This window comes from Cydia strobilella, chromosome 19 (genome assembly GCF_947568885.1).
Source record: "Cydia strobilella chromosome 19, ilCydStro3.1, whole genome shotgun sequence".
NCBI lineage: Eukaryota > Metazoa > Arthropoda > Insecta > Lepidoptera > Tortricidae > Cydia > Cydia strobilella.
The window spans coordinates 14,475,575-14,489,113 of NC_086059.1; the positions used below are offsets into that span (position 1 = coordinate 14,475,575).

General features: G+C 41.1%; 1 protein-coding gene across 2 annotated transcripts in view; it reads left to right on the top strand.

Moving 5' to 3' along the window:
* The window catches only part of LOC134749921 (uncharacterized), a 34,009-nt gene extending 29,884 nt beyond the window's left edge, over positions 1–4,125 (top strand). Inside the window, exons 1-2 of one of the 2 annotated variants that reach the window (XM_063684940.1) lie at positions 1,473–1,609; positions 2,032–4,125. In XM_063684940.1, coding sequence (XP_063541010.1) covers positions 2,035–3,660 — 1,626 coding nt within the window. In that variant the 5' untranslated portion in view covers positions 1,473–1,609; positions 2,032–2,034 and the 3' untranslated portion in view covers positions 3,661–4,125. Of the gene's footprint in view, positions 1–1,472; positions 1,610–2,031 lie in introns of those variants that run through there. The other variant, XM_063684939.1, reaches the window with a different exon arrangement.
* Positions 4,126–13,539: the final 9,414 nt, after the last annotated feature.

Sequence of the window (13,539 nt, forward strand, 5' to 3'; positions counted from 1 at the left end):
TGAAAGCCTTATACTAACCCGATCTATGAATGATCCAATTAATACTGACCCCGCGTCAGCGAAACGCGTCACGCACTAACTGCAACACATAACTAACCATTTGTCAACCTTATGCCGTCGTGATAAGATTGAGGAATGGTCAATGTCGATATACTTAAGCAAGTGAACACATAACTGGCCACAGATAGACCTTATCTCGTCGTGATAAGATTGACGAGCGGTCAATGTGTCGATATGATAGCGCTGTGGGCAGTGGTGATCAGTTACCGTTGCATTCCTCTCCTCGCCTGCGCCGGGGGCCGCGCCGTTAGCGCCGCGGGCGCAGCAAGAAGCGAGCTGCAAGCAAAAACTAAAGGCAAAAACAGCGGAGAACAGAGATCAGGGCCAGTTAAATTTAGATGGCTTAAACATAACAGCTATATTATCGTCCCTTTTGTGCGTCAATCTTTGTCGTCTGAATAACGTTGTAAACCCAGGATGTTTACGAAGTTCTGTCATTCGTATTATCCTCAAAACTATATTCTATTCTACTATGTATTATCCTCAACACCTCAAAACTGCGCTAATAGCATATTTTTATATTGCGTGTTGAAAAGATGATCAAGTATAACTGACTAGAGTTTATGTAAGTAACTCGATCTACACTGATTTAGCAGTGATACAAGTGATCGGAGTTTTGGTTGCAACTCGGGGTTTAAAAGAGCTCGAGAACTGCTTTTTTTGTCGTTCCATACTCAGTCGCCAATACTCTGGAGAGCTAGCTCGGGGCTTGGACTGACTGTAATAGGAAGAGGTTGCTGTTTTACAATGATACACTAAACAGACGCTTAACGCTTGCGTTTATCTTTCTAAGACAGATGTTTTAACTAGTATTCATCACGCAGTAAACCCTGATGTGCCTTTTGAAGTGTGAAGAGATATATAGTTCTCACGCCGCACACGGCCTTTCTCGGCCGATGGTTTTACATGTGTACCAGCAGCAGCCGCCGCTGGTAATCACAATAATTAACAATAATCTCATCCCGTTCACTGACCGACTGGCCGGATTACATTCAGCTCATTTATCACGTCAAGCTCCGTGTTTTAGTTAAATACATGTAAGAGTAATACATGCATAAATACAGTGTCGTGCGCAAGTCGTGCGTCGTGTATGTTTGTGAAATATACACGGCGCACGACACATTAGACCATTTAAAACCTAAGTATCCTCATATTGTCGTTTTACTATTTTGTTAAAAATTCAAAAAACAGGGAATCGATTCTGACCACGCTAAGTCGCCTGCCAAGTTTTACATGAAGGATCCTAAATTATTGCCATGAATCGGTACAAAAGAGAGATAAAGAATATTTACTTACTCTTTACTAAAATCTTCTTTCTACTACTCCTGACACTTGACAATGACGTTGACATTAATATGAACACCAACGTGTATGAACGATCCTATAAGAACCGTGATCCTCGACCACCGCGCTGCCGCGATTGTTGTCACGGGACCTCGATCCTGAGGGTGCCTGTCTTCCGCTAGTGATAAACGACAAATATGACGACGTCGGATCCGGTGTGCTGGTGCCGGCCGGAATCGTCGGGCGCGGTTGGAAGAACATTTCGGTACCTCGTCGCTCAAAGTATTCGTAATTTGTGTAGGCAGATCGATGTAAGCGGCCGTGACCGCATGTTCATTTCATGTATACGTTATTAGGGATTATTTATGCTAAATGCTAAACGATACCGTCGTTAGAATTCATTATGCTACACGACATTTCATCAATACAATTATGTTGCGATCCATCGGATCCACCCATACTGAGAGCATTCCATTCGACTTCTTCGTACGCTAGCCTTATTACACGCGTCCTAGGGGCGTAGCATGTACATATACAGACATGCGCGTCTGTACACGCACATGTTCAATGCTCTACATGATATAGTTGGCCGGTCAAACATAAATAAGAATAACAATTTACTTAACCATTTACCCGAAATCTATCGAAGTAAAAACCATATTTACGTGATCATGTTGTGCGTTCCAGGTGATGCGGTGTCCGGGCGGGGTCCCGACGCGGCTGGCGGGCTGGCGCGGCGCGCGCGCGCTGCTGCTGCTGGTGTGCTGGGGCGCGCTGTGCGTGGTGTGGCTGCCGCGCCTGCGCGCGCCGGCGCCGGCGCCGCAGCACGCGCCTGCGCGGCAACTGCTGCAGTCCGACCCCGCCGTCTCCACGCCCGCACCCTCCGCCACGCCCGCCGCCGACGCGCACCTCACTGAGGACCGGCTGCGCGCCGACGCCGAGCGCCAGCTGCCCTCGCTCCCGCTCACCTACTGGTACAAGCACCGCAACGACAAGAACAAGTTCTACAAATCGAAGGACTGCGCGCCGTTTCCCTCCGTGTTCGACCTCGAGTTTCACAACACGTACTGGCAGACGTTGCGCTCGAGTCAGGGCGTGTTCCATCTGTACGGCGCTTATCTTGACGCTCGAAATGCCTCGCGCATCGGCCCTGCCGTGAGATTGTTGGCCGTGCACGACCGCATCAAACCGACGCTGCCCACCCACTGCCAGCTCTGGTTCGAAGAACGACCCGAACCTGTAGTTGTACGCGTCCTCGAATACAAATACGTGTGGAACAGCAAGTGGGGCAACTACCGCGACGGTGTTCTGCAGCCGTACTTATTAGCTTGCGTGCTGCCGGCGGACGTGCGCGCTCTGCGGCCCGCTGCCGTGTCGTTGGTGGAGAAGCCGTGCGACCGCGCCACCAACTGCCTGCGCGTGCACTTCGACGAGCCGCCCGACCACGCGCAGAAGGAGTTCGCCGTCTGCGTCAAGGGGCTCGACTTCCAGCACGAGGACCTGTCCGTGCGCCTCGTCGAGTGGATCGAGCTCGTGCGGCTGCTCGGCGCCGACAAGGTGTTCTTCTACGAGCTCCAAGTCCACCCCAACATCAGCAAGGTTCTCGCGTACTACCGCGCGCGGGGTATAGTGGAGAGCACGCCGATCACGCTGCCGGGCGGGCAGCCCAACCTGCCGGGCCTGCAGCACATGTATCTGAAGAAGAAGACGACGCACAAGCGGCAGATGGAACTGGTGCCGTACAACGACTGTCTGTACCGACACATGTACCAGTACCGTTGGCTGGCGCTGCTGGACATAGACGAGGTGATTGTGCCGCTGCAGGACCCCGACTGGAGCTCGCTGTTAAAGCGCGTGATGCCGCTGGCCGCCCCGGCGGCCGGCAAGCCGCCGCGGTCGTCGTTCCACGCGTCCAACGTGTACTACCTGGACCAGCTGCAGCACGGTTGGGAGCCGGGCGCGCCGCGCTACATGCACATGCTGCAGCACGTGTACCGCACGCGGAACTTCACCAAGCCCGGCCAGTACGTGAAGGCGTTCCACGAGACGGGGCGCGTGCTGGCGCTGCACAACCACTTCCCGCTGGCGTGCCTGGGCGGCGCGTGCTCGTCGTACGCGCTGGACACGAAGCAGGCGCGCCTGCAGCACTACCGCGCAGACTGCGTGACGGCGCTGAGCAAGTCGTGCCAGGAGCTGCGCGCGGAGCCGGTGCGCGACGCCGCGTTGTGGCGCTGGGCCGACCGCTTGGTGCCGCGCGTCACGCAGGTGCTCACGGAGCTGGGGCTGGTCCCGCCCGACGCGCCGCCGCAGCGGTGACACCCTCTAGTCACGCCGGCGACGCCCGGCACACACTAAATTAGCCACAGTACGCCCCGTGCTCTAACTATATTTTTGTAAGCATTTATTTTCTATTCCTATTTATTGTATTTGTAAATAGTTAAAACGTAGACGGTGACGTACTTGCGTTGTGACACATTGTTTGTGACTTGAAGTGAATATTGAGATATTCGAGTATTGTGTATAAGTATTATAATTGCGTCCGCCGGGTGGCACCGGCGCAATGGACAGAAACAAATGGACTATATAAGTACATATACGAAAACGGGCTCCTCCACAGCGAGGACGGCCGCGGCTCGGGCGAGCGATGCCGAGCGTTTAGAACAGTCAAGAACAAATGTATGCCAGCATTTTGTATGCAATTTGATTGAATAGTTAGGTGAATATTGAAATAGATCCTATAGCGGAACGGCAGGAGTTGAAAATAAAAAGCAAATCCTCACATTAATTTGTTTTCATTTACCCTCGTCTATGTACATTTATCTTGCAAAGTAATGACACTCATGACCAAAAAAAAACATTAAATGCGGTGTAAAGTTGGTTACTGTAGAGGCATGTCTGTGAATGTAGTACACGAGGTAGGTCGTGTCAAAATTACAAAAAAAAACATCTGATCCGTAAAGATAAATGTATATTATCTTTGTCACACAGGTGAGAATGAAAGAAAAGAATGATTGCAAAAAAGTAATTTATAATCGGTCTTGTGATTCCTGAAAAAAGAATATGTATGTGCCATCGCCGACAGTGAACTGTGGCCATTCGTAGACCTTATTGTAACAAGATAAAATCTACAAACGGTTTAAGGTTTAAAGACACTTATTCTCATAAAGATAATACATCACTGACATGAGAACATATTTAGAAAATACAATATTTACATCTATTTTCGTTGTCGCAACATAACAAAAATAATATGCATATTTTACTAGGTATAACTGAATTATATAAGTTACATATATATAACTACACGTTCAACTCGTTTTGCAGTGTTATATTATAGGTGTATTTTCAATGACATGTTTAGCAAGTTGCTTTTTATACGAGTTAAACGTGTCGAGATGTTTAATATATGTGGGTAGGTTGTTGTACATGCGCGCACGCGCACCCTCAAAAAAGATCATGGATTTGCCGTAGTTAGTACGAATCTTCGGCAAGATAAGAAAACTAGCACGGCGGCTATGCCGATTACAGAGGTTCGGAAGATTCTTTTCTGTTTTTAAACGACAAGTTCGTGTGTATTTTTTTATTTAAAGTTTTACGTATAAAAATGCAACTGTTGTAGATAAATAGTTGTTTAATACTCATTAATTTTAATTTTAATAGTGATAATTAAACAGCATTTTAATTATTTTATTCTGTAGAATTTGTAGTTCAGCTAATCTTATCTTTGCAGCACTACCCCAAATTTCAATAAGATATAGCAGGTGTGGTTTTACAAGAGCATTGTAGATAGTAACTTTTTGGTTTTTGGGTATATACTTAATAGTGTTATGAAGAGAACCTCGCAGGATTACCAGTTTCTTTTTTATGTGATCTATATGAAAGTTCCAGGTTAGGTGTGTATCCATGTAAAAGCCGAGATATTTTTCATGAGTTTTTTGTTTTAAGGAGATGTCATTTATTGTTAGAGGCGCGTGTGTAGGAATGGGTTTGTTTTTGGCGTAAAAGATTACATAGCAAGTTTTGGAAACATTGCAGCCATTCCAAAAGGATATCTAGATTCTAGATCATGTTGAGCTCTAGCAATTATATCATGTATAAATGAACCAAAGTAGAATAGACAGGTGTCATCGGCGTAAAGAGTGATGGCCACCCATTTAGATCCAGTTCATGCACATTGTTAATATAAGCTAAAAATAGTAGGGGATCCAGAATCGAGCCCTGCGGGATGCCACAAGTTACGGGAAGTGGTTCGCTAGTGTAATTAGAATTAGAATTTTCCATTTTAACTACTTGTAGCCTGTTTGTGAGATAGGATTCAAACATTCGCAGAGCTGTTCCGGTTATGCCAATGACTTCTAATTTTTAAGGAGTAAGTTGTGACTTACAGTGTCAAAAGCTTTTTGGAGATCTATAAAAATGCCAAGAACTATATTTTTATGGTCTATGTTATGTTTTATTTTGGTAATGAGATCGACAGTTGCTGTGAGTGCGTTACTTTGGGGTCTAAATCCGTATTGGCCTTTAAACAGAAAATCGGTGGAGTCAAAGTAGTTTTTTAATCGTGTGTACAATATTTTTTCAAGGATTTTAGACAACACCGGTAGCACAGAGATAGGCCTGTAGTTACCAGGGTCAGTTTTCAATCCAGACTTGTATATAGGAGGTTTGTAACGGTTAATTAAGTATGTTGTTGTTAGTAGAGTCCGAGCACTCTCGTTTTTATGTCAAGTTGTACGTGAAGCATGCATGGTGGGTACTCCTGTTACGTGGAGCATGCATGGTAGGTACTCCTGTATGTACGTGGAGCGTGCATGGTAGGTACTCCTGTTTGTACGTGGAGCATGCACGGTGGGATTGGTGGGTACGGTACTCCTGTATGTACGTGGAGCGTGCATGGTGGGTACTCCTGTATGCACAGACCACCTCAACTACCTACTACACGGAGCACATAAGACAATCGAGGTCACCACACATAAGCGCTCCCGTACTCATTTAGTATGGATGCGGCATTTCAGTTTTACCTACAATTACGATCAGTACCTAATAGTGCAAATTAAAGATACTCGTATCAACAATGGCTTTGGGGGTGTAACTGGGCTATTAAAATACAAAATGGTGTAAAATACAAGCAGCATTTAGTAACTTACATGTAAAATGGCACGTATGTGTGTAATGTGTGGTGTGGATGTGTGGTGACTCGTGCTCTATGCTGCTATTAGCATTATGCTATTAGTCCGATGTTGGTACATACACATTGTCACTGCCTAGTCGGGGCATACCTAGTTAGCGTGTTCGGAGTCTCTAGTAGTTACCAACAGCAACACTAATGAAATAACTAGTGGCCAAGGAGTTCACAAATGAATAAATAAATATTAGGACATTCTTTCACAGGTTGACTAAAGTCCCACGGTAAGCCCATGGAGGCTTGTGTTATGGGTACTCAACAACCATATATATAATATATAAATACTTAAATACATAGAAAACACCCATGACGCAGGAACAAATATCTGTGCTCATCACACAAATAAATGCCCTTACCGGGACTCGAACCCAGGACCATCGGCTTCACAGGCAGGGTCACTACTCACTACCCACTAGGCCAGACCGGTCGTCAAAGTCAATAAAGCCACTGTTATCGAGAGATTAAAGTGTATGTTCCGATATTTTTAAGTACCTTGGCCGCTCCGACATATCTGATGGCGACTGTATGTACATATAAGTAAGCTACATATACAATTCGTCGAGCGGAGAAGAGAGCTGTTGCATTTCGATTGGTAATGCGGTAAGTATGTGTATATAAAGGCTTATTGAGGTACCAATAATATAGGATTGTAGGTAATGTTACATGTTTGCCCGTTAGCCCGTTTGTACAGTCAGTATCCTACCTAATCTATACAGCAATCGTATTTTTTTTATTTATTCAGATAAATACACATAATATACAACTTAATTACAAAAGTACCGTTAAACCAGTAAGGTTTGTCTCGGTACACCATCCGCAGTAGATTTGATACAATAATAAAATATAACATACACTATTCATAATGCTAGTCATCTCTACTTAACTTACTACTATACATATTTAAAGCAGATGACAACGGCTGAAACAATTCTGATAATAAATATATTTTTGAGGTTAATGTTGAGAGAAAAATGGAGATTTACCAGCTATTAGTACATTTACTAGAGACTTCACAATCACATACGCACAAAAAAACGCCTGTAGTATTTATAAGAGCAATTACGGTAAAACCAAAATTTGCAGTCGACCAGGTATTATTGGAGTTTTAAAAATATTTACGAGTACAAACTTACAAAGTAATGGTACAGTACAGGCTTGTACTATTAGTCCATTAATAACTAATAAACAAAATGTCTTACTTATGAATAATGCAATATGTAAGGCAATGTATTAGATAGCCGAAAGAATAATTAGGTAACGTTCTGCCACTGAAAGCCCCGCGCGGTTCATTATGTTATAAATAGTTCCGCGATGGTTTCCCACTTTTCCCAGTAAAAGGGTGAGGGTCCCTTTTCTTTTCTCTCGCCTTAGGATCTCTTAGTCTGCAGCTTCTTTCAATTCAGGGAAATACAACGGTACGTTACAGCTATTTTAAAGAGAATTGCCTAGCTCACAGGGATGAAGTTTCTAACGTCGTAATACGTAGTTACATATTAGGTAAGTCGTTCTTGTTTCTCACCACAACAAATTAAATGGATTTCCGAAATTAATGAAAGGTCCCTGGCTGACCTGGTTGACCTGGGGGCCTAGCCAAGATGACAGTCGTTTGCGCTACGACAACGACAACGAAACGCTTTTTTGTTCCTCTATATGAGTGATCTATCACTCATAATAATCATCTCTAGAGATAGACAGCGTCTGTTTTGCGATAACTCAAAAACCGCTTCACTGATCATGTTCGCTATACCTAGTTTTCATTGAATAAGTATCTTTAGTAAATCCAACACGTATATAGTTTTAAAATGAGAACAAAACTCCGTTTGTATGGGAAGGTGAAATTCGGCCGAGCTTGCTGCGGACTCTTAATATACTTATGGTATGACATCTATTTCTATTTATAATTTTATTTAAAGTAGGTAGTGTGACTACTTAGAAAACACAAATCAAAATGTTTGTTAAAAATAATTTGATTTGTTTCCAAAGGTTGTGTGTCATCTCAAGGGTTTGTAATATGGAAGGTAGAGGTAAGGAAATGAATCTTCATGTATCAAAAAGTAACCGTAAAAAACAGTAAATAGGCGGCGCCACCATACACTGAAGTACCTAGACCATACACCTAGTATTTTATATAGATGTGCACCCGTGCGACCGTGAGGGACAGAACATACGCAATGCGACAAAATTAAAAACACGTTTTAACATTCCTGACAACATACCAGAAACAACCTACGCAATTTGGTCGGGTTAGTTGCTGCCCCTCCCCCATTTCATTTCTACATTATTATACCTCTATGGTTCATGTCATAGAGTTTCCTATATATTACAATACTCTTTGGTCTCAGAGCCTACCTAGCGCCACCGGAGAGATTAGAAACTATTATTTAAAGCTGAAAGCGGTCACTTTTGCAACAATTCTGCCATAAGAGATTGGCATCCTTTCTATACTATCCATAGTTTGTAAGTAGGTCCTTTGTCCTTTCACTTACCCCCCTCGTTGCACAATGTACTCGTACTATTGTAATTCACATCACATGATACTCATAGAAACATAAGTCAGCTTAGAGTGCTCACTCCATCCATACATCAGTTTTAATAATTACAATAATAGTAAAACTCAAGTTATTATTAATGGAAATCAAAAAATGGAAATCAAGTTATTATTAAGATAAAATACTTCTATTTTACCAATAAAAGTTTGATTGATTGAATGGATTTTTATATATCTTATACTAGAGACAAAGTGCAATATAAGCTTAGTAAATTCCCAATGCGTCAATAGGGGAGGGGATATTACTGCAATGTTTTGCCACCAAAGTGCAGCACTAGTCTTTTTAGTAAACCATAGAGCAACTATACATACCATGGAGACTATTATAAAGGAGCCAAATCTCTATGTATGAAGTGTCCATCAAATAACAGTAATTAGGCGGCGCCACCATACACCGAAATACTACCAAAAACAACCTACGTAATTTGGTCGGGTTATTTGTTGCCTTATATGCACGGAGTAGGATGGAGATGGCAAGTGGGCGTTCCCGTCTATCCGACAGTTAGTAGCGACCGACTCACTTTATGCACAGACTATGCTCAGTTGTTGTGTAAACTTCATGCTCGAATGACATTCACGTCGTACGTACGCTCGTCTAACAAAAATTGATAATTAAATTTAAAATGCCGTATTGTGCAGTATTAAGCTGCAGAAATCACAGCGGTTTAAAAAATCTTTCACGTGGAGGTATTTCCTATCACCGGTGGTTATTTATTTAAATATAATCCGATAAATACGAAAAATCTGTTTCTATTGCATTATTTACGAATGTTCGTTAAGTAAATCTATATTTTATCAGTTAGAACTTAGAGTTCACAATCCTTTGTCACTATTCTTTACGTTTATCTGGAATATTCGCTATCCTAAATGTCAAATAACTTCGCTACTCAGATGCTGCGCAATGTCGATATTTATATCGATAAAGTTAAAGTTACGATATTTCAAGTTTGATGTTTGGTAGTTCGGTAATAAATTATTATTTTAGACACGTTTCTAATTATTATTTGGGATAATCAATGTCTTAGTAAATATGGCAGCTCTGGTCATCAAGCACTAAGTTAAGTCGGGGTCATTTCATGGCAACCTTTCAAACCTTCGTATTCCTTTATATAAGTTTTTGTTTTTTACACCTATCATATTTTCATCGTTAATATAATTAGACTAGGTACTTAATGCACTTATGCGTACAATGCATGCAATGTGCCATGAATAAACGTTTTATATTTTCTATTTCTTTATTATTAATTATTGTAGGTTACCACAAGATGCCGATATTAAAAATAAATGGGTCAATGCTACTGGGCAAGAAAATTAGTTTCCGCAAAAATATAGCACCATTTGCTAGGAGCATTTCTTAGAGAAAGATTTCTGGGGATAAAATTGCCATACATCTCATCTAGCGTCCACACGCCTAAAACTTAGTTACTAATTTAGTAATTATTAGTGACATTCGGGCTCACTTAATTAATAAAAAGTGTTCCGTACCACGCAAACTAGCGTGAAATATTGGAATTTTGCCGCCCCCCTTCCTGATTTGATAGGTCACAATCTTACAATCAAATCAAGTGGGATCGATGAGCCAGTTTCATGTATGCTTTCACACCATACAATTAATTTGACAATTTAATCAGGTTGTCCCGTCTAGATTGGCCTTAAACGCTGCTACAAGTAAATATATTGTTAAAGACGAATACTTACCTATGTAAGTAATTGCAGATTTGTGATCACAAAATAACAGCAATACCGAGTTAATAGACCTTTAAAGAACTATGATTTTATCTGTTTGACTTTAAGATATATTTAATGTTCACATTAACAACCTAGTTGGTCAATTAATAAGAAACAAATTTCTAGTTAGATATTTGTTGTACTGTACTACATATTATTTTTCATACAATCACGATTACCTATATTATAATCATAAATAAAGTATCATCTAAATGTGTATATGTGTATGTGTACATACGGTAATGAAATATCAATACCTAACTGAACACACAAATATCGATAAAACACTCCGATTACACTGTCCCCTCCCTATATCGAATGGAACGATGTTCCAACGGTTAGCTACTCGCAGGCGTGTAGAGATCTCGAAAACACCAGTGTAACGTGACCGTGAGATCCGTAACAAACCATGCGTAATTAGACCTTACTTATACTGGTTTTTTAGCCCTTTTCTCGCCTGTAATAAGTAAGTGATTTTAAAACTATAAAATAACGCCATCTGGTGTTGAGTAGTTGTATTAGGTGAACGTTGAGCGAGCTTTTGTGAGATGAATGAGATAATGAAAGAGTCGTATGTCATATAGCTTTGACATTATAATTTAAACCGTCACTCATGTAGCCTACAGTTGATATTCGTTCGAGAAATGTCCACCGGTAATAACTTTTTGGTATGGAAAGTTGCTACGAATCAGAGCAATTTTGTAAGTGTGTGACGTATTTTAACGTGGCTATGAATGTGTGAGTTTAGCGACACTGGTTTTCATACTAAATAGGAGTCATTTCACATCCACTAGTTTACAAAATTCCAATATTTCACGCTAGTTTGCGTGGTACGGAACACTTTTTATTAATTAAGTGAGCCCGAATGTCACTAATAATTACTAAATTAGTAACTAAGTTTTAGGCGTGTGGACGCTAGATGAGATGTATGGCAATTTTATCCCCAGAAATCTTTCTCTAAGAAATGCTCCTAGCAAATGGTGCTATATTTTTGCGGAAACTAATTTTCTTGCCCAGTAGCATTGACCCATTTATTTTTAATATCGGCATCTTGTGGTAACCTACAATAATTAATAATAAAGAAATAGAAAATATAAAACGTTTATTCATGGCACATTGCATGCATTGTACGCATAAGTGCATTAAGTACCTAGTCTAATTATATTAACGATGAAAATATGATAGGTGTAAAAAACAAAAACTTATATAAAGGAATACGAAGGTTTGAAAGGTTGCCATGAAATGACCCCGACTTAACTTAGTGCTTGATGACCAGAGCTGCCATATTTACTAAGACATTGATTATCCCAAATAATAATTAGAAACGTGTCTAAAATAATAATTTATTACCGAACTACCAAACATCAAACTTGAAATATCGTAACTTTAACTTTATCGATATAAATATCGACATTGCACAGCATCTGAGTAGCGAAGTTATTTGACATTTAGGATAGCGAATATTCCAGATAAACGTAAAGAATAGTGACAAAGGATTGTGAACTCTAAGTTCTAACTGATAAAATATAGATTTACTTAACGAACATTCGTAAATAATGCAATAGAAACAGATTTTTCGTATTTATCGGATTATATTTAAATAAATAACCACCGGTGATAGGAAATACCTGCACGTGAAAGATTTTTTAAACCGCTGTGATTTCTGCAGCTTAATACTGCACAATACGGCATTTTAAATTTAATTATCAATTTTTGTTAGACGAGCGTACGTACGACGTGAATGTCATTCGAGCATGAAGTTTACACAACAACTGAGCATAGTCTGTGCATAAAGTGAGTCGGTCGCTACTAACTGTCGGATAGACGGGAACGCCCACTTGCCATCTCCATCCTACTCCGTGGTTCATGTTATACTCATGTCCCAGAGCCTAACTAGCGCCACCGGAGAGATTAGGAACTATTATTTACAGCTGAAAGCTGGGGCCCTATTCGAGATGCACAACTGTCAGTTTCGGCTTCAACGTCAGTTCAACAGTGGAATGAATCATTTGTTCATCAACTGTGGAAAGTATCATTTGGTACAACCAAAACTCATTCATTGAAAAAATTATGCAACAAAAATCAACTTTGTTTTCTTACTACTATACGGTTTAAAATGGCTCTGAACTCTGCGTGGTTCGGTTTGGTTTCGTTGTCACCTAACTGTAGATTGCTAATGTCAAATTTACCTATTCAACAACACACGATTTCTTCTATTCAACTGAAGTTCAACACGAAACGTCACTTAACGCATGTCGAATACCGCTCCTGGTCACTTTTGCAATAGTTCTGCCATAAGAGATTGTCGTCCTTTCTATACCGTCTATATACCTTTAACAGGTTTTTGACAAGTGTTCAGAGATAATAAAATATGACATTGATGCATCAAAAGGCGGTTTGTTTGCAGAGGACCTACCGGGAAACGAGAACCCGAAATTTCGCTATCTTCTTTATCGCTCATATGTGAGAGTGACAGAGATGTTAGATAACGAAATTTCGATTTTCTTGTTTCGCGATAGACCCTCAGATTGCGGTAGTGGCGCCACCTACGCAGAGTTTCGCGTAATATTACCTCAACGGCAGGCAAAAGAAAACAATTAAGTATATTCGTTTTATTTTGAACAATTGCAATTTTAACCGGTATTGCAATATTAAACTGAAACCAAATTCGGAAATCCTCACCAACTTTTAGTACATGGTATTGGGACCAAAACTGACGCCCTAGCGCAGAAGT